The following is a 24,582-nucleotide window of genomic DNA, read 5'->3' as shown; positions in this document are numbered from 1 at the left end:
GGAATCCATCAGCAGGGTTTTGCTTTGTAATCTGAGGACAGCGTGAGCTAAGAATAAAACACAGAATTCAGCAATGTGTCACTTATCAGGCTGTGAGCTGTTGTTTACCTGCAATGGAAGTTTTATCATCTGGTGACTATCATTGTCTGGCTTGGTAGTCCTACTTTGCCCCCTCCACTGATAAGCAGATCACTGTCACTATACAATGTACATAAAGAGCTTAGTGTGGGTGGGGGCAACTTTCTCAGCTATACTACATGCTGCATCTAAGAACTCTGATTGTATCACAACTGCTGCACCCAATAAACTCAGTGATACATTGTTGGATTCTGGGTCTTTTTGTTTACCTCATGCTGCTCTCAGATGAGGTAGCAAATTCCTGGTGACAGAATCCCTTTAAAAGAAACCTGTGAGTCGATTCATGCTGCCCTAGCCACAGGAATCATTGATCAGACGGCATGATTGTAGCCCAGTATGTTTATCTCTTAAATGCTTAAGTGTTTCAGAGAAAACATTGTTTAAAGATCAGGGTTCGCCTCACCCTTCTCCAGCCGATTGACTGGTCTCTCATTATATGCACACATGGGATAAACCTGTCAATCAACTAAAGGGATGTGGGGAGAAGTCAGATGGATCTTTAAAGTGTCCTGACATTGTGCGGTCACACATCCTGACATTTATAGATTTACAGTGACATAGTTCCTCAAAAACAAATGTCACAGAGTGAAAAATGATTTCTAAGGTTCCAACATAGACATGGGTTCCTTGACAAACCAACCATGAGAGCCAGGGTTTCCTAATAAATGAAAAGAGACATTATTTTATGATCTTATATCATCCAATATCTAACAGTGACAACCAGGACTCCTAAAAAAAAAGGCAGCCATAGTTTCACTTCATAAAAACAGGATATAGACACCATATGTTTGAAATATGGCTGCTCCTAACAACATATTAAACTATAAAAAAAATAATATGAATCCAAGGAGCTATAAAGTACTGTACATGTTGCTAGAAATATTTGGTACAGATAATATAATAAATGTAATTTTGCATAACTAATTGTTAGATACTTTTCTACTTTGGGACAGTTATACTTACTATTTTTGCATTGCAGTACGTGGAGATGATGAAAGTCTTTTGGAATCTCAACTCTGATATTAGACCTTAAAATCAAAGAATAAAAAAGTTTACTCTCGCATTATGAAATCACTAAAAGAAATAGTCCTAGATATTAAAGGGGTTGTCCACCCCTGGTGAAATCTTCAGCAAGTGCTGCACCTAGCCGAACCCTAAGTGTATAATGTGCACACTTTTAGGATTCGTCTCCACCTTGCCAATAATAGCGGTTGTCACATACGATTACTTGTGCATTAAACACCATTAGGATTCGGCAAGCACTCCAGCTTTCTGGAGAGGACAACCCCTTTAATAAAAATGCATAAAAATGTAATCTTACTTCTTAGAGACTAACTAATGTTTTAATTTTTTTGATGAATACTTTTTTGCATATTTTTTTTACATAAACACTAGTGATGAGTGAGCACTAAAATGCTTGGGTACTTCGTTACTCAGGTCAAGCAAACAGTAATGCTCAGGTGCTCAACCCGAGTAACGAGTACAATGTAAGTCAATAGGAAACTAGAGCATTTTTCTGGCAGCCACACCCCCGGAGGTCTGGAGGAGGTCTAAAAATTGGTCAAATGGATGGAAAGGGGGCTGAAATGGCATGAGGATACATAGGAAAGAACCCTGGAAGCATCTCTGAATCCCAGGTCGCTGCTGAGAACAATGTTGTCAGAGTATTACACCACTTTCACAGGCTGACAATAAAACATACAAATACGAAGATAACATGGATTTTCCTGGAAAAAATGTTAATAAACATTCTGTCCAGAATAATGACTTGTATATTAGGCAAAATAAATAACAGGTAAAAAAAATGCTCCTCCGCACCTCAGGCTATGTTCATACGTAGTGTTGTTGATGCGTTTTTGCAAGTTCATATTGCTCTCAACGTTGAAAAATACATTCACCAGTAAATGTAATTTTAACATTATACTACCTTATCTGGCCATGTGGTGTGAGGCATGATCAGACACATCCTGTTTAATTTATGAAGGAGGGACTCTGAAAGTCACAAACACTATTTTTATAGGACCATCAGTCGGCCCTTACTATTCTTAAAGGACCAGCAGTCGGCCCTCACTATTGTTAGAGGGCCATCAACTGGCTGTGCTTTGTTGTTCCCATTATTAAAGAGTGGGTCTCCTATACTATGATTGCGTATGCAGTGACTGCAAGGGCTGCCAAAAATTTGGATGCACCCATAGCCGTATATTGCTACTGCAATATAATTTATCTATCTGAGGTGAGCAAATTTTGCTTTTCGTATTAATACTGTAAAGTTTGAAAATTGGAGTTCCTAAGGTGACTTTCACAATTTATAGAGTGCCTGCAGGCATCCTCCACTATTTTTAGAGGACCAGCATGCATCTTGGGGACTGATGAGACCAAGATAGAGCTTTTTCGTAAAGCACATCATTCAACTGTTTACTGTAAATGGAATGAGGCCTACAAATAAAAGAACACTGTACTTATCGTCAAATATGGTGGAGGTTCAAAGATATTTAGGTTTTTTATTCTGCCTCTGGCACTGAATGCCTTTACTATGTGCAAGGCATCATGAAATCTGAAGATCCCCAAAGGATTTTGGGGCACAATGTAGTGCCCAGTGTCAGAGAGCTGGATTTGCATACTAGGTCATGGGTCTTCCAGCAGGACAATGACCCCAAACATACTTCAAGAAGCACCCTGAAATAGATGGAAACAAAGCACTGGGGAGTTCTGAAGAGGTAATTCCAGTTCCAGTAGCATCAAGTCTCCCACCACTACCTCTTATATACAGATGCTACAAAAACTGCGAATGACATTAAATCAGTACACTTTGTTAACTTTAATTAATTTGTCATATTTGAAAAATTTCTGCCAACTTCAATGTATTTCTGTCAACTATGATAAATGTCTGTCAACTTTTAGGAATTTCTGAGTACAGATCACCATAAAAGAATTGGTCAATGAGTGTATGGAAAAAACTCAGTCAATTTACGGGCTGTGGAAGAGATGTATGTGACCAGAATGAACACTCATTTCCAGCAGATGTTAACACCTAGCACCGGTCCCTATTCTAAATGCATTTAACAGCGGTATTAATAGGGAATAGAATTTTTTTTTGCAGCAGTAGCAAAGAGTATAAGGCAATAATCCCGGACTAGATGTCTGTAATACCCTACTCGGAAAAAAAGGGGTTTAACGGCTCACCCTCCAGCGGCTTCAGTCCATCCAGGAACAAGCAATCAAGCGCTCTGCCAGCGCTAGGATACAGAGGTATAGGAGAAATATTCTGCTGGATCTATTTCTCCTATACCTCTGCAATACGCTATCCCTAGTGCGATCGCTCACCCTTACAATAATTACAAATAAGAGAGGTAATATTGTAGAATATAAAATAGATTTTAACTGGCCCCGAAGAGTTTTTTTTTTTGACGTGGCAGCACCAAACTGTCAAGGAACGCAAACAACCCTGCTTGCTTTGATGAATTCCTAGGTGAACATTATATTAAAGACATGAATTTGTCAATGATTTTTTGAAAAAAGCAATCAAGTTATAGACAGTGTAAGGAATGTAAGCGGAACAATGAATACTCATTTCTAGCTGATGATACTTAGCACCTGTCCCTATTGTAAATGCAGCTAACAGGGGTATAAATAGGGAATAGAATAGATTTTTCTATTTTTTTCGGTTGCAGCAGCATGAGTATAAGGCAATAACCCCTGAATAAATGCCTGTAATGTGCTATCCATAGTGCGATAGCTCATCCATACACAAATTGAAGATAAGAAAGGTAATATAGTAGAATATAAGATAGATTTTAACCGGCCCCCAAAAGTTTCTTTTTTGAACATGGCAGCACCAAACTGTGAAGGAATGCTAGCAACCCTGACTACTTTGATGAATTTCTGAGTACAGATCACCGTAAAAATTATGAATCGGTCAATGAGTCTATGGAACAAATCAATCAAGTTATGGACTGTGGAAGAGATGTATGTGACCAGAATGAACACTGATTTTCAGCAGCACTTGACCCTATTCTAAATACAGCTAACAGCCGAATAAATAGAGAATATAATAGATTTTTTTTGTATAGTTGCAGCAGCAAGAAGTATAAGGCAATAATCCCTGGCTGTATCCATGTAATACGGATGAACACTTGTCATCCTGCTGGGCTTAACATGCAGAAAGAGTTAATGTTCCATTACTGAAGTGATCTAAATAAAGGACATTTTTCTGGATATCTGTTTACTTGTGCCACAGTCTTTCCCTTTCTTGCCTATATAGCTACTTATGAGTTTGCTTTTTGTTTTTAGGCTAATATGGTTTTAAAACATGCATTGCACACCTGTGATTTTAGTTATTACCATGTGATGTTCTGATGCATTTTCATTGGTTACCAGTTAGTTAAATGCTTTGGTGGCATTCTGTTTGCGGCTCTGATAAAGGACTCAATGTGCGTTAGAAATGCGTTGATACGCTATCTGTGCAGTATTCCATGAATACCATGTTTTGTACAAAGTTTTTATTTTCCTCCACTCAATAAATTTTGCACTTTTTTGGAAGCTGGATATATTCTCTTCATTACATTTCATCTCAAGCTGGTCCTTTCAGACATCTGGACTTTAACACATCTAGAGCCGAGGTGAGCTGGTACATTTTTCTTTTTATCCATGTAATATGCTATCTATAATGTGATAGCTCACCCATACAAAAATTGCAGATAAGATAGTTAATATTGTAGAATATAAAATAGATTTTAACCGGCCCCAAAGAGATTTTTTTTGTACATGGTAGCACCAAACTGTGAAGGAACACAAGCAACCCTGCCTGCTTTGATGAATTTCTGAGTACAGATCACCGTAAAATTTATGAATCAGTCAATGAGTGTATGGAAAGTATCAATCAAGTTATGGACTGTGGAAGAGAAGTATGCGAACAGAATGAACACTCATTTCCAGCAGATGATACCTAGCACCTCTCCCTCTTCTAAATGCAGCTAACAGAGGTATCAATAGGGAATTGAATAGTTTTTTTTCTGGCTGCAGCAGCAAGGTGTATGAGGCAATAATCCCTGGCAGGATGCACGTAATATGCTATCCATAGTGAGAAAACTCACCCATACCTGTACATGGTCTCTGAACAGTTATCCTAAGTAGCAGTTTCCGAAGTAGCTAACGGAAATATCCCAGAAATCCTGAAATGTAGTCTCATGTTGTATATTCTTCAGTGTTGCCATCACTTCTGATCTGACAATCTATCTGCTTCATTCACAGGTATGTTTTCATCCTGCAATAGCCTGCATTTTGAGTGAACCCCATCCACAACTGTGTCTCTCTTTTATGCTTGGTATGTCTTCATCCTGCAATTGCCTGCATTTTGATTGAACCCCATTCACAACTGTGTGTCTCTCTTTTATGCTTGGAATGTCTTCATCTTGCAATACCGTGCATTTTGATTAAACCCAATTAACAACTGTGTGTCTCTTTTTCATGCTTGGTATGTCTTCATCCTGCAATAGCCTGCATTTGATTGAACCTCATTCACAACTGTGTGTCTCTCTTTTATGCTTGCTATGTCCTTTTCTTATTCAATTTCCTGCCGTGTTGGTAGCAAACTTCTCTCATCTCCTGCCTGCTAATTTATTCCATTTGATTTAGGCACGATGTGTTTTTAAGAGTTTCCGCAGCAGCAATTTTGCCGCAGAAACGCTTACAAAATGCTTGGTAGGAGGTCTGCAATGTTCCCCAATGATAATTCGCATGTGCTGTGCACATGCTGCGGAAATTTCCGCTGCGGATTATCATTGCGGAAAAATCCGCAGCCCTACCATTCATTTTACGGAATCACTGCGATTTGGCCGCCATAGACTTGCATTGAGCCGCTTCAAATCCGCAAATATGTAAAACTACTTGCGGATTTGAAGTGCATTTGCTGCGATTTTGTAGCACAAAACCACAGCAAATGGGAAGTGACCTCATGTGGGGGCGTTCCTGCCATCCCATGAGCATCCCATAATCCAGGAAGACGAGAATCCCATACTATTCCTGTCTTCCTGGATCATGGCTGAGCACCTGGGGTGGTATAAACAAATGGACCTGAATGTGGCTTTCATGATTAGTGTGGTAAGTGTCTCTGTGTGGGGTCTGTGTGTGTCTGTGTGGGGTCTGTGTGGGGTCTGTCTGCTCGTGTTTCCAGGCAGACATAGGCCGATGTGACACTACTACTCCCATCGGCCTATGTCTGTCCCCTGTCCACTAATGCCAGCAGGATCAGTTCGAAGGGAGCAGTAGTTCCCATCAGCCTGATCCTGCTGTTAAAAGTGCCCCTAATGTGCCCCATAAATTGCCCCCCTATGTTTATATTTTTTGCCCACATATGTTTATATTTTTGCCCACATTCATTCATTTATTTTTTTTTTGCCCCCCTATATTTTTTTTTGGGCCCCCCTTTTTTTTTTTTTTGTCCACTTCATTTTTTATTAATTTATTGTTCCCTTTTTTTTTGGTCCCCAATAAATTAAATAAATAAATTTAATTGGTGGCCAGTGGTTACCTAAAAATAAATTAGTTCATACATTACCTGTCTCCGCCGATCGCCATCTAAAATAAAATAAAAAAATACACCTATACTCACCTAGACACCTAATTCCCCTAAGCCATTGATCTCCTGTAATAAAAAAATAAAATAATAAACCACAACCTTATCCTTACCTCTCCGTAGTAGTCCACGAGTGTCCCACAAAGATATCCATTTTAGAGCAGCCACATAAAATGTGACTGCTCTAAATGAGCGCCTCCGATACAATGACGGGGCCGTAAAGCGTCCCCGTCTTTGCATCACGGAGTTCACCGGAGTTCAGGCAGCACTGCTCCGGTGATCTCCTTTACGGCCCCGCTGACCGTGAGAAATTCCCACAGTACAGCGGGGCCGTAAAGGAGGCCACCGGAGCTGCACTAATGCACTAATGCACTCCGGTGACCTCAGTCAGGGGCTCACACTGCTGGGAGAGGATGTGTTCCCGGCAGTGTGAGTATACAGCAGCCATGCACAGCTGTCACATCTCCAGATCAGCACTGGAACGTGGACAGGTTATTATTTTTTTTTAGTAAATTAAGAATTTATTAAAATGGTGTGGTTTATTTCGATTAAATTATTTTTTCGTGGTGTTTGTGTGTTTATTTTTTTATTATTTTTTAACTCTTTGTTGGTTAGTAATGGGAGTGTCTTATAGATGCCCCTCATTACTAACCTAAGCTTCATGCCAACTGGCGCTGACTTGAACCCCAACACAATTACCCCTGCCACTGCACCAGGGCAGCGTGGAAGAGTGAAGCTAAGGGCCAGATTAGGCGCACAAATATGATGCACCAAATATGGGGCGGCTGAGGGCTGATATTGTGGCGTCCCTGAGCGTTCAGTCGCCACAGGGGTACTGCACCTCAGATAGAGGTGTGGTATCTCCTCTCCCGGGTAAGGATGGAGCATCACACAAGACCCCACTTCACACTCAACACTACACCACTCCTGTCCTGTAGGGGGCCTAAATGCACCAGGGTGCTGCTCCGGTCCGGGATAGAGGAGATGGGGGGAACCAAAGATAGGGGGAACCAAGTAGTGGGTGAGGGTGGTGGAAACACTTACAGGAAGCACTTATAGAATCTATATAAGATTCGACCATCTTAGGTTCAAGGTCTTTGATTGTGGTCTTCTGTCAGGGTCCATCAGGAGTCTGTAGCTGGCTGAAGATTCACGGTCCTCGTTCTCGGGCCTTGAGACGAGGAGCGGGACAGAGTTAACCAGTGTCTCTGCCCGGTCAGGGTCCCGTTCCAAGTAGGCCTTGGAGGGGAGCAGAGGAGATAGGCTCCATAGGCGAAAGGATCCCAGGGGGATACGGACGGAGCGGAGTCGCCACCTGTATTCTTCACTCTGGCCTAGCCAGAGGGATTCCTGCCGCAAGAGGGGAGACCGGCCCCCGATATCTGACTGTGTACTTCACGTCACTGTTGGAAAAGCCCGGCGGCTTAGTGGATCCCAGGGAGGGACACAAGTGGGAGGAGAAGGAGAAGGAGCAGGAGAGGAACACACCGACGAGGTCTTGACGGGTGCTAGTGATCTACCTGGGAAGTGCTGAACCCCCCTTCCTGGTGGCCGCAGTACGCCGTGTGTAGCAGAGAGAAGCTTTGGGGCTGAAAATTCATTTAAAGTGAGTAAAGACCCGGATGACTTCATTCATCGCCTCCTCTTGTTTATTCCTGCGCGGCACTGCACCCACCATCTCTCCACACAGTTCATCTAACACTGCCCTGAGGCCTACTCTGCCTGTGGGAAGTAGTACCAACCAAGCTGCCAGAACACCAGCCTCAGAGGACTGTTGTAGCACTGGTGGCCCTCACCAGAAACCACAGGTGGCGTAGTCGAACAACCACTTATCCCAAAAAGCCCATTATTTTCATGTGACAGCCCTGGGCACGGACCGGGTCACGGCCACGACGACACCCTGCACCACCGCCCTGCATTGGCCCGGCACCGAGTAACCCCACCGCTCAGGGAGGGTGTCACAATATTATAGCCTGGGAGGGGGCTTATAACCATGGCCCCTTTCTAGGCTATTAATATCAGGTCTCAGCTGTCCGCCAATTTATAGGGGGACCCCATGTCATTTTTTTTTGGGGTCCCCTTGTAGCATGGCCAGAAAAGGCTAAGCGAACTGCTGCAGCCTGGTATTAATAGCAAAGGAAGGGGCCATGATTATTGGCTACTTCCCAGACTATAACATCAGCCCTCAGCTTTCCCTCTGCTGGTTATTAAAATTACTCGGGAGCCCTAATTTTGTATTTTTTAATACATTGAAATTTAAGATTATTATATAGCATATGTAGGTTCATTCACTGAAAGCTCCTGCATACGCTGTAAGGGCAGTTTCTCACGTCCGCATATGTACGTTACTGCAGGTATGATTGACCAAGCATACATTGAAATGGGTCTGTGTGTGTCTCCGATATGTGTGGAAAATGTCATCACCTCTCGTACTGGAGATTCTAACGAGTGAAAGAGCCGTAATTGGATATGGGGAAGGGGTGGGTTGTTGTGGTGTGTGTGTGAGCGCGCATGTATATGTGGCACCCCTGAGGGTTCAGTCGCCAGAGAGGTACTGCACCTCACCCCGACGTGTGGTGTCTCCCTTCTCTCAGGTAAGATGGGAGTGCTGCACGGAACCCCAAACACCTGCATCCAACACTACACTGCTCCAGGCCGGCTGGAGGGGCAACATGCAGAGCGCAGCTGCTGAGCCCTGACCCAGGCTGGAGTGGGGGGAACCCAAAGGTAGGGGGAACCATGTAGCGGGTGTGGTTGGAGGAAGTAGTTCATGGGAGCACTCATACAGTAAAGATATAAAGAGAAGCCATCTTAGAAGAGTTCAGTTCAGACAGTAAGAGGAGGAGTGTGGACAGGACAGACGGTCAGCCAGGACTGTCTGGGAGCAGAGGCTCAGAAAGAGCTCTGCTCCACGGTTAGGGCCCAGGATAGAGGCCCCGGAGGGGAGCAGGGAGTAGGCTCCGTTCTACAAAGGGATCCCAGGGGGTACGGCGCGTGCAGAACGGCACCCGTACGCCCCGAATCTGCCAGGTGTCAGAGGGATCGGTTGCCGCGTTCTAATCCCCAGGGGGTCAGGTTGGTCCCGGATCCGACGTACAGGAAGGACTTTAGCATACCCGAGCGGGATTGAGAGCGGGCAGCGCAGGGCAGCAGGGAGAAGGACCAAGTGTAAAGATGGTCAAATTAGGAACACGAGAAAGTGGGGTTCTGCCAGGCTTTCCTAAGCTGCTTGAGGAAGGACTGAACCCCTGGCCGGTGAACGCAGCGCAACGAGGGAGGCCTTCACCTGTAACGTGCACTTGCGGATTGCCTAAAAGAAAGGTGAGTAAAAACCTGGACGACTGCACTGAATTGCCTCCGTCTCTTCCTTCGCCGGCGCCATTTCCCTCCCTGCACTACAACGCCCAGCGCACCTCCATCCATTAATTTCCCACTGCCCTGAGGCCTGCTCTACCTGTGGGGAGCCGTTCCATCTCAAGCTGCCCTATCATCTGCCTCAGAGGACTGTTGCAGCACTGGTGATCCTCACCAGACACCACAGGTGGCGTTACGACAAATCCCCTATAATAACCCCCCTTTTATTGCACTGACCGCCCTGGGTCACGGACCGGGCCAGCCACCGTGATATCCCCTGCAAGCAGCCATAAGGCCCGGCTGCCGAGTGCCCCACGGCCCTGGGGGGGCGAGTCAGAACTTGGCGTCACGAACAGGATTGCGTGCTCGTTGCCACCGGGTACTGTGCGCCTTAAAAGACTGTAACCCTTACTGTGGTGAAGTTTTCCCGCCATTCTTGAAGTTTTCCCGCCATTATCCACCATTTTCTGTCACCGCGCGGGAAGAAGAGGGGCGCAACCGCTGGAAGCGCGCGAAGCCTAGGACACGCCCCGTGCCTGACGTCGAACCAGTAAGCGTCAGGTCCTGGAAGGAGCCGGAGGGCGCTCTGACGTCAGACGCGAGCAACACAAGGTCCTGAAAGAAGACCGTCGCCCGCGGAGCTGCGGCCTACCTGATAAAGAAAGTCGAGAAGGTAGGCTCCAGCTCACTAGGGGGGCGCAACCATGGCCTACGACTAGCAAGACGCCGGAGCACCGGATAACGCTCCGGACCGGAATCTCTACCCTGGTGACTACGTCACCTACACCAGGCATAGAGGTGAAAGGGGCTGGTATGCCCTGAATGTCCACAGGGTGGTGAAGGAGAGCAAACCCTCGCCATCGAGAGCTGATGACCCGGCTGGGCCAGCCTATTGTGGACAGGTGCTTACCCGGAGGGAGCACCATTATTGAACTGCCGAAAAGTACTGTAAATAGTCACCCGTAAGAGTACAGTAGTGTGAAAATTTAATAATGTTTTTCTAAAATAGTGTCTGTGTTCATAAGTACCCGTCAGGGTATATAGACTCCAGGCTGGAGACTGTGAACAGCCAGAAACTTATAATGTTTTGATAAATATAACCTGCAACGTTAAAGAAAATGTGCCTCCCATAAAGGGAAGAAATGTTGTTATTATAATCTTATATGCGAATGCATTTAAAAATTTTGCATGTCAATAATATCCTTGCTTTGCTCTGTTCCAGCTTGCGGACGTGCTGTGCTTTACCGGGGGGGAATGTGGCGCCCCTGAGGGTTCAGTCGCCACAGAGGTACTGCACCTCACCCCGAGGTGTTGTGTCTCCCTTCTCTCAGGTAAGACGGGAGTGCTGCATGGAACCCCAAACACATGCATCCAACACTACACTGCTCCAGGCCGGCTGGAGGGGCAACATGCAGAGCGCAGCTGCTGAGCCCTGACCCTGGCTGGAGTGGGGGGAACCCAAAGGTAGGGGGAACCATGTAGTGGGTGTGGGTGGAGGAAGTAGTTCATGGGAGCACTCATACAGTAAAGGTATAAAGAGAAGCCATCTTAGAAGAGTTCAGTTCAGACAGTAAGAGGAGGAGCGTGGACAGGACAGACGGTCAGTCAGGACTGTCTGGGAGTAGAGGCTCAGCAAGAGCTCGGCTTCATGCTTAGGGCCCAGGATAGAGGCCCCGGAGGGGAGCAGGGAGTAGGCTCCGTTCTACAAAGGGATCCCAGGGGGTACGGCGCGTGCAGGACGGCACCCGTACGCCCCGAATCTGCCAGGTGTCAGAGGGATCGGTTGCCGCGTTCTAATCCCCAGGGGGTCAGGTTGGTCCCGAATCCGATGTACAGGAAGGACTTCAGCATACCCGAGCAGGATTGAGAGCGGGTAGCGCAGGGCAGCAAGGAGAAGGACCAAGTGTGAAGACGGTCAAATTAGGAACACAAGAAAGTGGGGTTCTGCCAGGCATTCCTAAGCTGCTTGAGGAAGGACTGAACCCCTGGCCGGTGAATGCAGCGTGACGAGAGAGGCCTTCACCTGTAACGTGCACTTGCGGCTTGCCTAAAAGAACTGTGAGTAAAAACCTGGACGACTGCAATGTATTGCCTCCGTCTCTTCCTTCGCCGGCGCCATTTCCCTCCCTGCACTACAACACCCAGCGCACCTCCATCCATTCATTTCCCTCTGCCCTGAGGCTTGCTCCACCTGTGGGGAGCCGTTCCATCTCAAGCTGCCCTATCATCTGCCTCAGAGGACTGTTGCAGCGCTGGTGATCCTCACCAGACACCCCAGGTGGTGTCACGACAAATCCCCTATAATTACCACCCTTTTATTGCACTGACCGCACTGGGTCACGGACCTGGCCAGCCACCGTGATATCCCCTGCAAGCAGCCATAAGGCCCGGCTGTCGAGTACCCCACGGCCCTGGGGGCGAGTCATATACACACATGTGTACATATCTGCATAGCTTTTGCATGTGTGTTTATGTGTGTATATATATATCTATCTATATACAGTACAGACGAAAAGTTTGGACACACCTTCTCATTTAAAGATTTTTCTGTATTTTCTTGACTATGAAAAATGTACATTCACACTGAAGGCATCAAAACTATGAATTAACACATGTGGAATGATATACTTAACAAAAAAGTGTGAAACAACTGAAAATATGTCTTATATTCTAGGTTCTTCAAAGTAGCCACCTTTTGCTTTGATGACTGCTTTGCACACTCTTGGCATTCTCTTGATGAGCTTCAAGAGGTAGTCATCGGAAATGGTCTTCCAACAATCTTGAAGGAGTTCCTAGAGATGCTTAGCACTTGTTGGCCCTTTTGCCTTCACTCTGCGGTCCAGCTCACTCCAAACTATCTCGATTGGGTTCAGGTCTGGTGACTGTGGAGGCCAGGTCATCTGGCGTAGCACCCCATCACTCTCCTTCTTGGTCAAATAGCCCTTACACAGCCTGGAGGTGTCTTTGGGGTCATTGTTCTGTTGAAAAATAAATGATGGTCCAACTAAATGCAAACCGGATGTAATAGCACGCAGCTGCAAGATGCTGTGGTAGCCATGCTGGTTCAGTATGCCTTCAATTTTGAATAAATCCCCAACAGTGTCACCAGCAAAGAACCCCCACACCATCACACCTCCTCCTCCATGCTTCACGGTGGGAACCAGGCATGTAGAGTCCACCCATTCACCTTTTCTGCGTTGCACAAAGACACGGTGGTTGGAACCAAAGATCTCAAATTTGGACTCATCAGACTAAAGCACAGATTTCCACTGGTCTAATGTCCATTCCTTGTATTCTTTAGCCCAAAACAAGTCTCTTCTGCTTGTTGCCTGTCCCTAGCAGTGGTTTCCTAGCAGCTATTTTACCATGAAGGCCTGCTGCACAAAGTCTCCTCTTAACAGTTGTTGTAGAGATGTGTCTGCTGCTATAACTCTGTGTGGCATTGGCCTGGTCTCTAATCTGAGCTGCTGTTAACCTGCGATTTCTGAGGCTGGTGACTCGGATAAACTTATCCTCAGAAGCAGAGGTGACTCTTGGTCTTCCTTTCCTGGGGCGGTCCTCATGTGAGCCAGTTTCTTTGTAGCGCTTGATGGTTTTTGCAACTGCACTTGGGGACACTTTCAAAGTTTTCCCAATTTTTCGCACTGACTGACCTTCATTTCTTAAAGTAATGATGGCCACTCATTTTTCTTTACTTAGCTGCTTTTTTCTTGCCATAATACAAATTCTAACAGTCTATTCAGTAGGACTATCAGCTGTGTATCTACCAGACTTCTGCACAACACAACTGATGGTCCCAACCCCATTTATAAGGCAAGAAATCTCACTTATTAAACCTGACAGGGCACACCTGTGAAGTGAAAACCATTTCCGGTGACTACCTCTTGAAGCTCATCAAGAGAATGCCAAGAGTATGCAAAGCAGTCATCAAAGCAAAAGGTGGCTACTTTGAAGAACCTAGAATATAAGACATATTTTCAGTTGTTTCACACTTTTTTGTTAACCCTCCGTCACATACAATATCGGTTCTAACGAGTTCACATACAATGTGACTGTCATGCGCAGGCTATAAAAATACCTATAATATCTAATGTTTGCAATTTCAGTGCTCTAAAAGTGATCAGTGACCTTCATAGGGATGTAATAAAAGAGACTACACATAATCAGGTGCAAAAAAATCCCATTTACTTAACATAAAACTAATAACTCTGAAATACAAACATTTCAAAACTCCCGCCAAATAGTCCCCAGTTCGACTCTGTCAAAAAACTCTACAAAGAAAATTTATGGAAACAAACTTAATTTTAAGGTACCTTAAGTACTATTAAACACATATTCAATCAGAATTAGATCCTGAAGTTTCCCCAGAAAATTACACTTGCAGAGCAAAGAGCAAGAATTACACATCATTTTTACATGTGTCAGGCAGATTGCATTATGACATTTGTGACATTCATAATTAGAAAGCCTCCTGATTCCGCTTTCCGTGGTGCAGGTGGTGCATCTCCTTCTTTTGGGAGGTGGTGCAGGTGGTGAATTTTCACTATCATCTTCTGGGCGGAATCTTTTGAGCTGAACTTGAAGGCGAGAGGGGATACCGATTGTTTTTATACTTCTCCTGCGTAGCTCTCCAAGCACTAGTTCATGGGCCAATTTTTTCAGATAGAATCGTCTACGGAGTGGTTCATGCTTGTTTTCAAGGTAAATGACTTGTGAATTTATACCACCCAAATTCAGCATAGCAAAAAATATGACCATTGGCCAGCGTTTGGTGTTTCTGCTGACGTTGAAAGTTGTTTTTTTTTATCTTTTCCTATATAATAAGATTCTACATCTTCATCCTCATCACTGTCACCATCTTGCTCTGTTTCAGAATCCACTTCACATACTTCCACCTCATCATGAGAATCAATCTCACTTTCCTCTCCTAAATCCTCATTCAGTGTGGGGTCTGCATCATCTAACAGCATGTTTGTTACTTCCTCAACATCAAGATTTTTTGATAAATTGTACATTTTCCTCTCCATTTCAGCAGATAATCTGAAGCAAGAGAAGGAATATGTGTTAGGGAACTACTGTATATGCCTGAGCAGCACACTTTCTTTTTTAATCTGCCTTATTTCTATGAAATATCCTCACACTTTGTGCTATACATTCATAAAACAAGCTAAATAAACAATTGTGATGAATAAAAACATAAAATACCAACCTTATTGAGTGTGACGTGTTCACATACAATGAGCCTGAGAGATTAGCGCAGTTATATCTGTCCTCCTGAAGCTCTGCAATCCAACTGTGGTATGAGGTTTCACAGAGCTGCTAGAGACAGGAGACTACCTGGAGGGAGGGGATTTCCTCACAATCTGGTGAGGAAGGAGAAATGAAAGTAAAAGAGATGTGCCTGTCAGGCCTATTGTATGTGACGGAGGGTTAAGTATATAATTCCACATGTGTTAATTCATAGTTTCATGCCTTTAGTGTGAATGTACAATTTTCATAGTCATGAAAATACAGAAAAATCTTTAAATGAGAAGGTGTGTCCAAACTTTTGGTCTGTACTGTATATATGTATGTTGCATACTGTATTATTATATATATATATATATACACATATATGTATATATATATATAATATAATATATATTTTTTTATCTTAATTACACCCTTTTTGGTTTATTAATTCACTGATGTAATACACTGATGTTATACATTGTAGGTGGAGAAGTATCCTGAAATATGGGACCGGGCCAGCGAACTCTACAAGGATAAACAGCGTAGAAGAGACGCATGGCCTGCTGTTGTCAGAGAAATTTACCCGCTGTGGGTGGACGCGGACAAAGTGTCCAAAAAATAAATCAATACGACATCTAAAAACGGAGTTGACTCCTTGTGAATCTTCATAGTGAATTTTAAATTATAGTTGTTATCCTCCAGATAAGGAGTCAACTCTGTTTTCGGATGTCGTATTGACTAGTTGTGTGAGTACAGAGAAAATTACCTCTAAACTTTACCGCAAGCCCCTCAGCGGTAATTCTCTCTTGAGAGCTGAAAGTAGTCACCCAAAACATGTTATAAAAAATTTACCAGTGGGTGAGTTCATTAGAGCTAGACATAATTGTAGTGAACAAGAGGGTTTTGAGGAGGAAACTAAAACCATGTCAGCGAGACTAAAATCTAGGGGATATGAAAATCGATAGGGCTGCATCTATAGCTACATCTAAAGATAGAGAAAGTTTGTTGACACAATCAGTGAAACATAGTTCTAATAAGGCGAAATCGTCATTAACTTTCTCTACGCCATATAGTGATCATTTTTACAACATTAAACAAATCTTTCTCAAGAATTTACCCATATTATATCAGGATGACAAATTGTCTAATATATTGGAAGCAGGCTGTAGGGTGGTTTCAAGGAAAGGTCAGGATCTACGCAATATGTTGTCACCCAGCGTATTTTTGGATAATAAAGTACAAAGTCCCACCTGGCTGAAATATGTCGGCATGTATAAATGTGGTGAAAATAGATGCTGTATGTGCAAATATATCGCTATGGGTCCAAGTTTCTCTGATCTACACACAGGTAGATAATATGAGATAGAGTCTTATATAAATTGCAACACCTCCCATGTTGTCTATATGGCAACTTGTGTCAGCTGTTCAAAATATTATATAGGCCGCACTATCAGAGCCCTTAAAGCAAGAATATCAGAACATATTACAGGAGCAAATCCTGCCTCAAAATCCATCAGGTTATCAGGTCTCTCCAAACATTTCAGGGAGGTACATGCGGGCAATATAAGTACATTAAATATTAGAGGCATAGAGAGAGTACCACGTCCCCATCACGGCGGTAATTGGGAGAAAATGCTCCATAATAAAGAAAAATTATTGATATTGAAATTAAATGCACGGATACCACAAGGTATGAATTATAGATCAGATCTAATGTTTTTTTATTAAATTATACATATATGCTTGCACTTATAATATTATATGCATGTTCTGTTCTGTACATTTATATGGCATATCTATTACATATAATTTATTTATTTATTTTTTTTTTTTCTCCTAAGCTTATATCTGAATATTCTATGAGAATTCATTGCATGCAAATCTTGTCTAACTAGGAGTTAATATCCTAATTTGTATACTAATCTATCACACATGTTTAGGGGTGGTCACAGTTTTTATTATAAATGTGTTGTTTTTTAATTCATTTGTATACTGACGAATAAGGGGCTGTGTCCTAGAAACGCGTCCAGTTGTTCCCCTCCTAGGGACATGTTGTGATTTTTAATTTTGGAATAAAAGGATTTATCTCATGTGCCACCGGATTTTACCTTCTTTATATCAACAAAGAAGATGACCTTGACAAATTTGGGTTATCAATAGCAGGCCACCTAAGATCCATGCCACGGGACAAGCAGAACCTGTACATGACAGCAGCCAACGCTCTGGTCATGGCAATTGATGCACCATCGCCTATGCCCTCGGCACCAGCCCTAATAACTGGGATATTTAATTTGTTTAATCCCAGTGGGCCTCCACCACCACCAGCAGCTGCAACCCAGCGTTTTACATAGTTACATAGTTAGTAAAGCCGAATAAAGACTTGCGTCCATCAAGTTCGACCTGTTAGTTCTGTAATTGCTAATGTTGATCCAGAGGAGGGCAAAAACCCCAAATGATTTAGCCAATCTTCACCTGAGGAAAAATTCCCTCCCGACTCTGAAACCAGCAGTCAGAATAAATCCCTGTATCAACCTACTATTTTATTCTATTTTTAAGTATATGCAGAAATCTGCCTGGTATCTAGAAATGCATCCAGTCCCCGCTTGAACTGGTTTAGTGAATCCGACATTACCGTCTCCTCACTCAGTGAATTCCATATTCTCACTGCTCTTACCGTAAAGAACCCCTTCCTATGCTGGTGCTGAAACCTTTTCTCTTCCAGTCTTAGTGAGTGCCTTCTTGTTACCGTAATATCCCTCCTTTTGAACAAATCCCGGGCAAGGTCTCTATACTGTCCCCTAACATATTTGTACACATTTATTATGTCCCCCCTCAACCTTCTCTTTTCCAGGTTGAATAGTCCTAGTTTTGCCAACCTCTCTGGGTATTGCAGTCCCTCCATTCCCCTTATTAATTTTGTTGCCCTCCTTTGTACCTTTTCAAGCTCATTTATATCCTTTCTATATATTGGGGCCCATAACTGAGCACAGTATTCCAAGTGTGGTCTGACCAGTGCTTTGTACAGTGGAAGAACAATGTTCTCATCCTTTGCAGCTATACCTCTTCTGATACATCCCATTACCCTGTTTGCCCTTACAGCAGCGGCCTGACTTTGGGCACTCCAATTTAGTTTGCTATCAATCAGGATGCCCAAGTCCTTCTCCATCTCTGAATTCCCCAATGATTTCCCATTCAGTGAGTACTGGTGACTTCCATTTTTCCTTCCCATATGTATGACCTTACATTTCTCCTCGTTAAACCTCATTTGCCATTTAATGCTCCACCTACCCAGCTTATCCAAATCCCTCTGTAGGTCTTCACTATCCTCTTTTGTATTAATTGTTTTACATAACTTTGTGTCATCTGCAAATATTGATATTTTACTATTTATCCCGTTGACTATGTCGTTAATAAAGATATTAAATAACATTGGGCCTAGTACAGACCCCTGTGGTACCCCACTAGTGACGCTTACCCAATCTGAGTATATTCCATTTATAACCACCCTCTGCCTTCTATCCTTTAGCCAGTTAGCTACCCACTTGCAGACATTTTCCCCCAGCCCCATCATTCTCATTTTGTATACCAACCTATTATGTGGCACACTATCGAACGCTTTTGAGAAGTTGAGATACACGACATCCACTGGTTCCCCCTGATCTACTCGAGAGCTAACCTCCTCGTAGAAGTCAATCAGGTTTGTTTGGCAGGAGCGATTCCTCATGAATCCATGTTGGTTCGGGGTTAATAGATTATTAGCATCAAGATGCTCCATGATTGCCTCATTAATAAAGCCTTCAAAAATTTTGCCCACAACGGACGTCAGACTCACCGGCCGATAGTTTCCGGCGTCACTTTTTGCTCCCTTTTTGAATATTGGCACTACATTCGCCTGTCGCCAATCAAGTGGTACAGACCCAGTCTCAACAGAGTCCTTAAATATAAGATATAACGGTCTGTCTATCACATTACTTAGTTCCCTTAGTACCCGTGGGTGTATGCCATCAGGTCCTGGTGATTTGTTTATTTTAATGTTACTGAGGCGTTTCTGTACCCCAGCTTGGGTTAGATTTGTCATACTTAGTGGAGGATTAAGTTTGTCACTTCTCATTTCGCCTGTTAGTTCTTTTTCCTTTGTGAAAGTTGACGAAAAAAATTTATTTAATAGATTAGCTTTATCCTCATCTTTCTCTATGATTTTGCCTTCATCACTTTTTATCGGTCCAATATTATCCGATTTAATCCTTTTACTATTTATATACGTAAAGAACAGTTTGGGATTTGATCTACTTTCCCTAGCAATACGTCTCTCTGTTTCCTCCTTCGCTATTTTTATTTGTTTTTTTGCAGGTTCTCGTTTTTTCCTTGTAACACATTAGTGCCTCCTTGCTGTTTTCCTGTTTTAATCTCTTGAATGCCTCTTTTTTGCTATTTAACGCCGCTTTTACGTTCTTATTCAACCATATTGGTTTCCTCTTATTTCGGGCCCTTTTATTCCCATACGGTATATACCTCTCGCACTGAGTATTCAGAATTCTTTTGAAGGTTTCCCATTTACTATTCGTATTTCCTTGATTAAGAACTTTGTCCCAGTCTATAAGTTGAAGGTTTTCTTTCAGCTGATCAAACTTCGCCCTCCTAAAGTTTAATGTTTTAGTTGTTCCCTTATTGATAACCCTACTGAAGGGCATTTTGAAATTGATAATATTATGATCGCTATTACCTAGGTGCCCCCCTATCTGTACCTCAGTTATTCTATCAGGCCTATTAGTCAATATTAAGTCCAACACTGCCTTCCCTCTCGTTGGTTCCTGCACTAGTTGGGAGAGATAAATATCCTTGATATTTGTCAAGAATCTTTTTCCTTTCTGCGATCTACAGGTTTCTGTTTCCCAGTCAATATCCGGGTAGTTGAAGTCCCCCATTACAATCACCTCATTATGTTTTGCTACTTTGTCTATTTGTCCTAATAGCAGTTTCTCATTCTCCTCTGTTATATTAGGTGGCTTATAGCAGACCCCCAGTAATATTTTATTATTATTTTTTGCCCCCTCTATCTCTACCCACATGGACTCGACCCCCTCTTCTCCCTCTCCTATATCTTCCCTTAGTCTGGGCTTTAGACGTGACCTTACATATAAGCAGACTCCTCCGCCCTTCCCCTGTTTCCGGTCCCTTCTAAATAAACTATAATCTGTTAAATTTACCGCCCAGTCGTAGCTATCGTCTAGCCAAGTCTCTGTTATACCTACGATGTCATACCTCTCCTCCGATATAAGCGCCCGCAGCTCATCCGCCTTATTGGTCAGGCTTCTTGCGTTGGTCAGCATGCAAGATAAAACTTTGGGGTTATTTAGCATCCTATTCTTCTCTAACGATCTAACTGTACTATCCCCACCCCCCTCTCCACCCTCATTATATTCACTTCTCCCCTTCCCCCTTGCTTGCCTCACATCCCACCTATTTCCTTGGTTTCCCCCCCCCGTCTCTAGTTTAAAAACTCCTCCAACCTATTAGCCATCTTCTTCCCCAGCACCGCTGCACCCTCCCCATTGAGGTGCAGCCCGTCCCTACGGTAGAGCCTGTAGCCGACAGCGAAGTCGGCCCAGTTCTCCATGAACCCAAACCCTTCTGCCTTGCACCAACTTTTTAGCCACTTATTCACCTCCCTAACCTCCCGTTGGCGCTCCTGTGTGGCTCGCAGGATTGGTAGTATTTCTGAGAAAACTACCTTGGAGGTCCTTGCCCTAAGCTTCCTACCTAGATCCCTGAAATCATTTTTAAGGACCCTCCATCTACCACTCACTTTGTCATTGGTGCCAATGTGGACCATGACCGCTGGGTCTTCGCCAGCCCCACCCAGTAACCTGTCAACCCGATCCGCGATGTGCCGGACTCGAGCGCCAGGGAGGCAGCACACCGTTCGGCGATCCCGGTCTTTGTGACAGATTGCCCTGTCTGTCCCCCTAATAATAGAGTCACCCACTACCAGGACCTGTCTAGCCTGCCCTACACTTCCCCCCTCCCCCTCATTACTGGAGCATACACTCCCCCGGCGGTCAGAGGATCTGTCGTGCTCCAATAATGCCGGTTCTGAACCAGCCTTCCTATACTTCTTCCCTCTATCCCTTCTAACTGTTACCCAGCTCCCTGCCTGTTCAGCCTGCGCTTCCCCACTAAGCTCCACCCCCAGTGTTGACCCATTGAGTGTCTGCTCGGTGAGCAGCAAACTCCGTTCCATGTTGTCGATGCTCCTCAGTACCGCTATCTGAGCACTTAGATCCAGGATTTGGGCTTCCAAGTGCACGATATGCTCACATCTCTCGCAGCAGTATGGATCCCTGAGCGGTAGCTCAGGGAATGCATACATTGCGCAAGATGTACACTGCACGGCTCCGGCCAACATGGACGTCATTCTAAATATGGGGATACAGTCAGTATATATGTACAAGTACAAAACACAATTATTTATATATAGGTGTATGGACGGGGATCAATTAGGGATGTGCAAGTGTATCGATTAGATATCGGCGCGGGATCAGTTAAGTATGGACGGGGGATCAATTAAGTATCAATTAAGTATGGACGGGGGATCAGCTGAGTGGGTCAGGTGGATTAATTAAGTATGGACGGTGTGTCAATTAACTATGGACTGGGATCAATAAGTATGGACTGGGGAAATAATTAATTGTGGACTAGGGAATCAATCAATTAATTATGGACAGGGGGTTTAATTAAATAGGATGGGGGTAAAGCAAATAAATAGGTATGGACGGTGGGTCAATTAACTAAGGACTGGGGATCAATAAGTATCAATAATATCAATAAATATGGACTGGGGAAATAATTAATTGTGGTCTGGGGAATCAATCAATTAATTATGGACAGGGGTTAATTAAATATGGTGGGGGATAAGGCAAATAGATAGGGACTGGGGATGAGTAAAAGTGGACAAGGGGAATCTATTAAATAGGACAAGGGGGATCAATCAATTATGGGCTGGGGGGGTCAATCATTTAAATGTGGTCAGGGGGATCACTTTAATATGGACGGGGGGTGGTCGGGGATCAATTAAATGAGGACGGGGGGGTCAATTTAATGTGGTCAGAGGGATCAGTTAAATATGGACGGGGGTGTTCAGGGGAATCAATTTAAATATGGACGGGGGTGATCAATTAAATATGGACGGGGGGGTAATCAATTAAATATGGACTAGGGAATACAATACAATTACAATACAGATACAAATACAATACAGTACAGTACACACTTGGGTTCAGTAGGGCAGGTTGAAGCATACCGGCCCAAATCTTCAGAGGCGCATGGAAATTATGGTTGCCACCAGCCCCTGGAGCATCTTGTCATCATCCTGGTCCATCTCCCAACACCAGCTTCTCCCAGGACATGTTTCCAGGGTATGGCTACGAGCCTGACTTCCATCAATTTCAATAAAATTACTTACCCCCTGTCACCATTTTGGGGCCATAAAAAATACAGACAGCACCTGTAGGTCGTTATATGCACCATTTTTTTTAAAAAGACTGAATGCGTTCAAAAACACCTTTTCTTATAGTCATCTACACCAGGCTTCAGGCGTAGGGGACTGTAAGAAAAGGTGTTTAGTTTTATATACTGAAACGAACTACAGATGCTGCCCGTACTTTATGGCCCAAAACTGTTGACAGGTCGGCCTATGAAACCGTGTTTGTTGGGACATTGAAAAGTTATGGATAATGTTTGTCTGAAAGTTTTCTTGACAAGTTTTGTAATTTTTTTTGTTACAAAATTTTTGCACAGTTTATATACTTATATATATACAGGGTGGTCCAAAAGTAGGTGGACAGAAAATAATAACATTTGAATTAGGCTGTTGCTGTAACTGGGGAACAACTTGATCCATTAGAATTTCGAGATACTTATCTCCTGTGAATGTTCCATCAAAAAATATTGGTCCTAAAACACCAAAACTTGAAATACCACCCCAAACATTGACACCAGGCTCATTTAGTTGTTGCTCTAATGTTAAATGCATGTTCTCATTATACCAGTAAATACAATTATGTCTGTTAATATGGCCGGAGAATTTGAAAGAAGCTTCATCACTCCACATAATGTTATCTAAAATTACTGGATTTTCTTCAATTTCGTTGAGCATAATCTCACTAAATTGCAGCCGCCTGTCTGGATCATCCTCCAATAAACCATGAATTAGAAGTGGACGATAAGCTTTCCACCCAATAGTTTTCAGGATTCGCATGATAGAAGCTCGTGAAATTCCCAATTCCAAAGAGGCTCTTCTGGTGGACTTTTTTGGACTCTGAACAAATGTTTCAGCAACAAGTTGTTTATTATCTTCTGTACAGACTGTTTTGGGTCGACCAGTTTTTGGAGCATTAAGGATTGAGCCAATGGCATTGAATTTGTCACAAATGCGGTAAATGGTTTGTCTCTTTAGGGCTTGAGTACCAAATGTTTCAGCATTTTGAGATTTCCAATACTCTGTTAAAATCCATTTTCTTTTATCTGTATTTAAATTATTTGACATTATTTGTGATCTGAATTATCTGAAAAGAAAACAGATTTGGGGGAGATCTATCTGTGAAAGCTAGATCTGTGAAACTGGCTCAGCTGCCCTTAGCAACCAATCAGATTCCACCTTTCATTTTCCAAAGAGTCTGTGAGGAATGAAAAGTGGAATCTGATTGGTTGCTAAGGGCAGCTGAGCCAGTTTCACTTTACACCATGTTTGATAAATCTCCCCCCCTTCATAATCTTATTACACTTTCTGTCCACCTACTTTTGGACCACCCTGTATATATATATATATATGTATATATATATTATTTCTACAAATAAATTAATATTTAAAACATTTGTGTCCATTTTACTTAAACTAAAATTTAGAGTATATACTTAATTAGAGTATATCTGTTTGGATAGTGTCATTGAAAAATTTCACCTAAAAAAAATGGGCCCCTGATCTGCGCAGGTCAGGGGACCGCTAAATTTTTCAAGTTATTCTGCTACTGTACGTGTGTTGTCGTCTGATTGGAATTTAAAAAAAAAAGGTGGTTAATTTAGCAGACTTTTGACAACAAAAGGATGAATACTCTCAACATTCTTCTTTATTCTTTGCTAGTTTTTCTCAGAGCACAAGCAAATGACAATGGTGAGTGATGACTTTAGCAGCCAGTACTTGGGAAGAGCGCTCTAGTAGTACTGCCAATTCCCAGGCACCGGTTCGAATATCTCAGGTTTTCTTTTCTTTTGTGTCAAGTAGCTGA

The 24,582-nt window shown here is 43.2% G+C and overlaps 1 protein-coding gene across 3 annotated transcripts in view; it reads right to left on the bottom strand.

The window, feature by feature from the left end:
- The window catches only part of LOC141172419 (NXPE family member 1-like), a 358,423-nt gene that overhangs the window by 75,512 nt on the left and 258,329 nt on the right, over window positions 1-24,582 (bottom strand). For all 3 annotated transcript variants that reach the window (XM_073656628.1, XM_073656626.1, XM_073656627.1), the window contains one exon: window positions 1,102-1,166. In XM_073656628.1, coding sequence (XP_073512729.1) covers window positions 1,102-1,166 — 65 coding nt within the window. The remainder of the gene's footprint in view (window positions 1-1,101; window positions 1,167-24,582) is intronic.

The sequence above is a fragment of the Phyllobates terribilis genome, unplaced genomic scaffold (assembly GCF_046119375.1).
Source record: "Phyllobates terribilis strain yellow unplaced genomic scaffold, ASM4611937v1 Scaffold_12__6_contigs__length_324123572, whole genome shotgun sequence".
Lineage (NCBI taxonomy): Eukaryota > Metazoa > Chordata > Amphibia > Anura > Dendrobatidae > Phyllobates > Phyllobates terribilis.
This window is presented reverse-complemented; position numbering and strand designations above follow the sequence as displayed.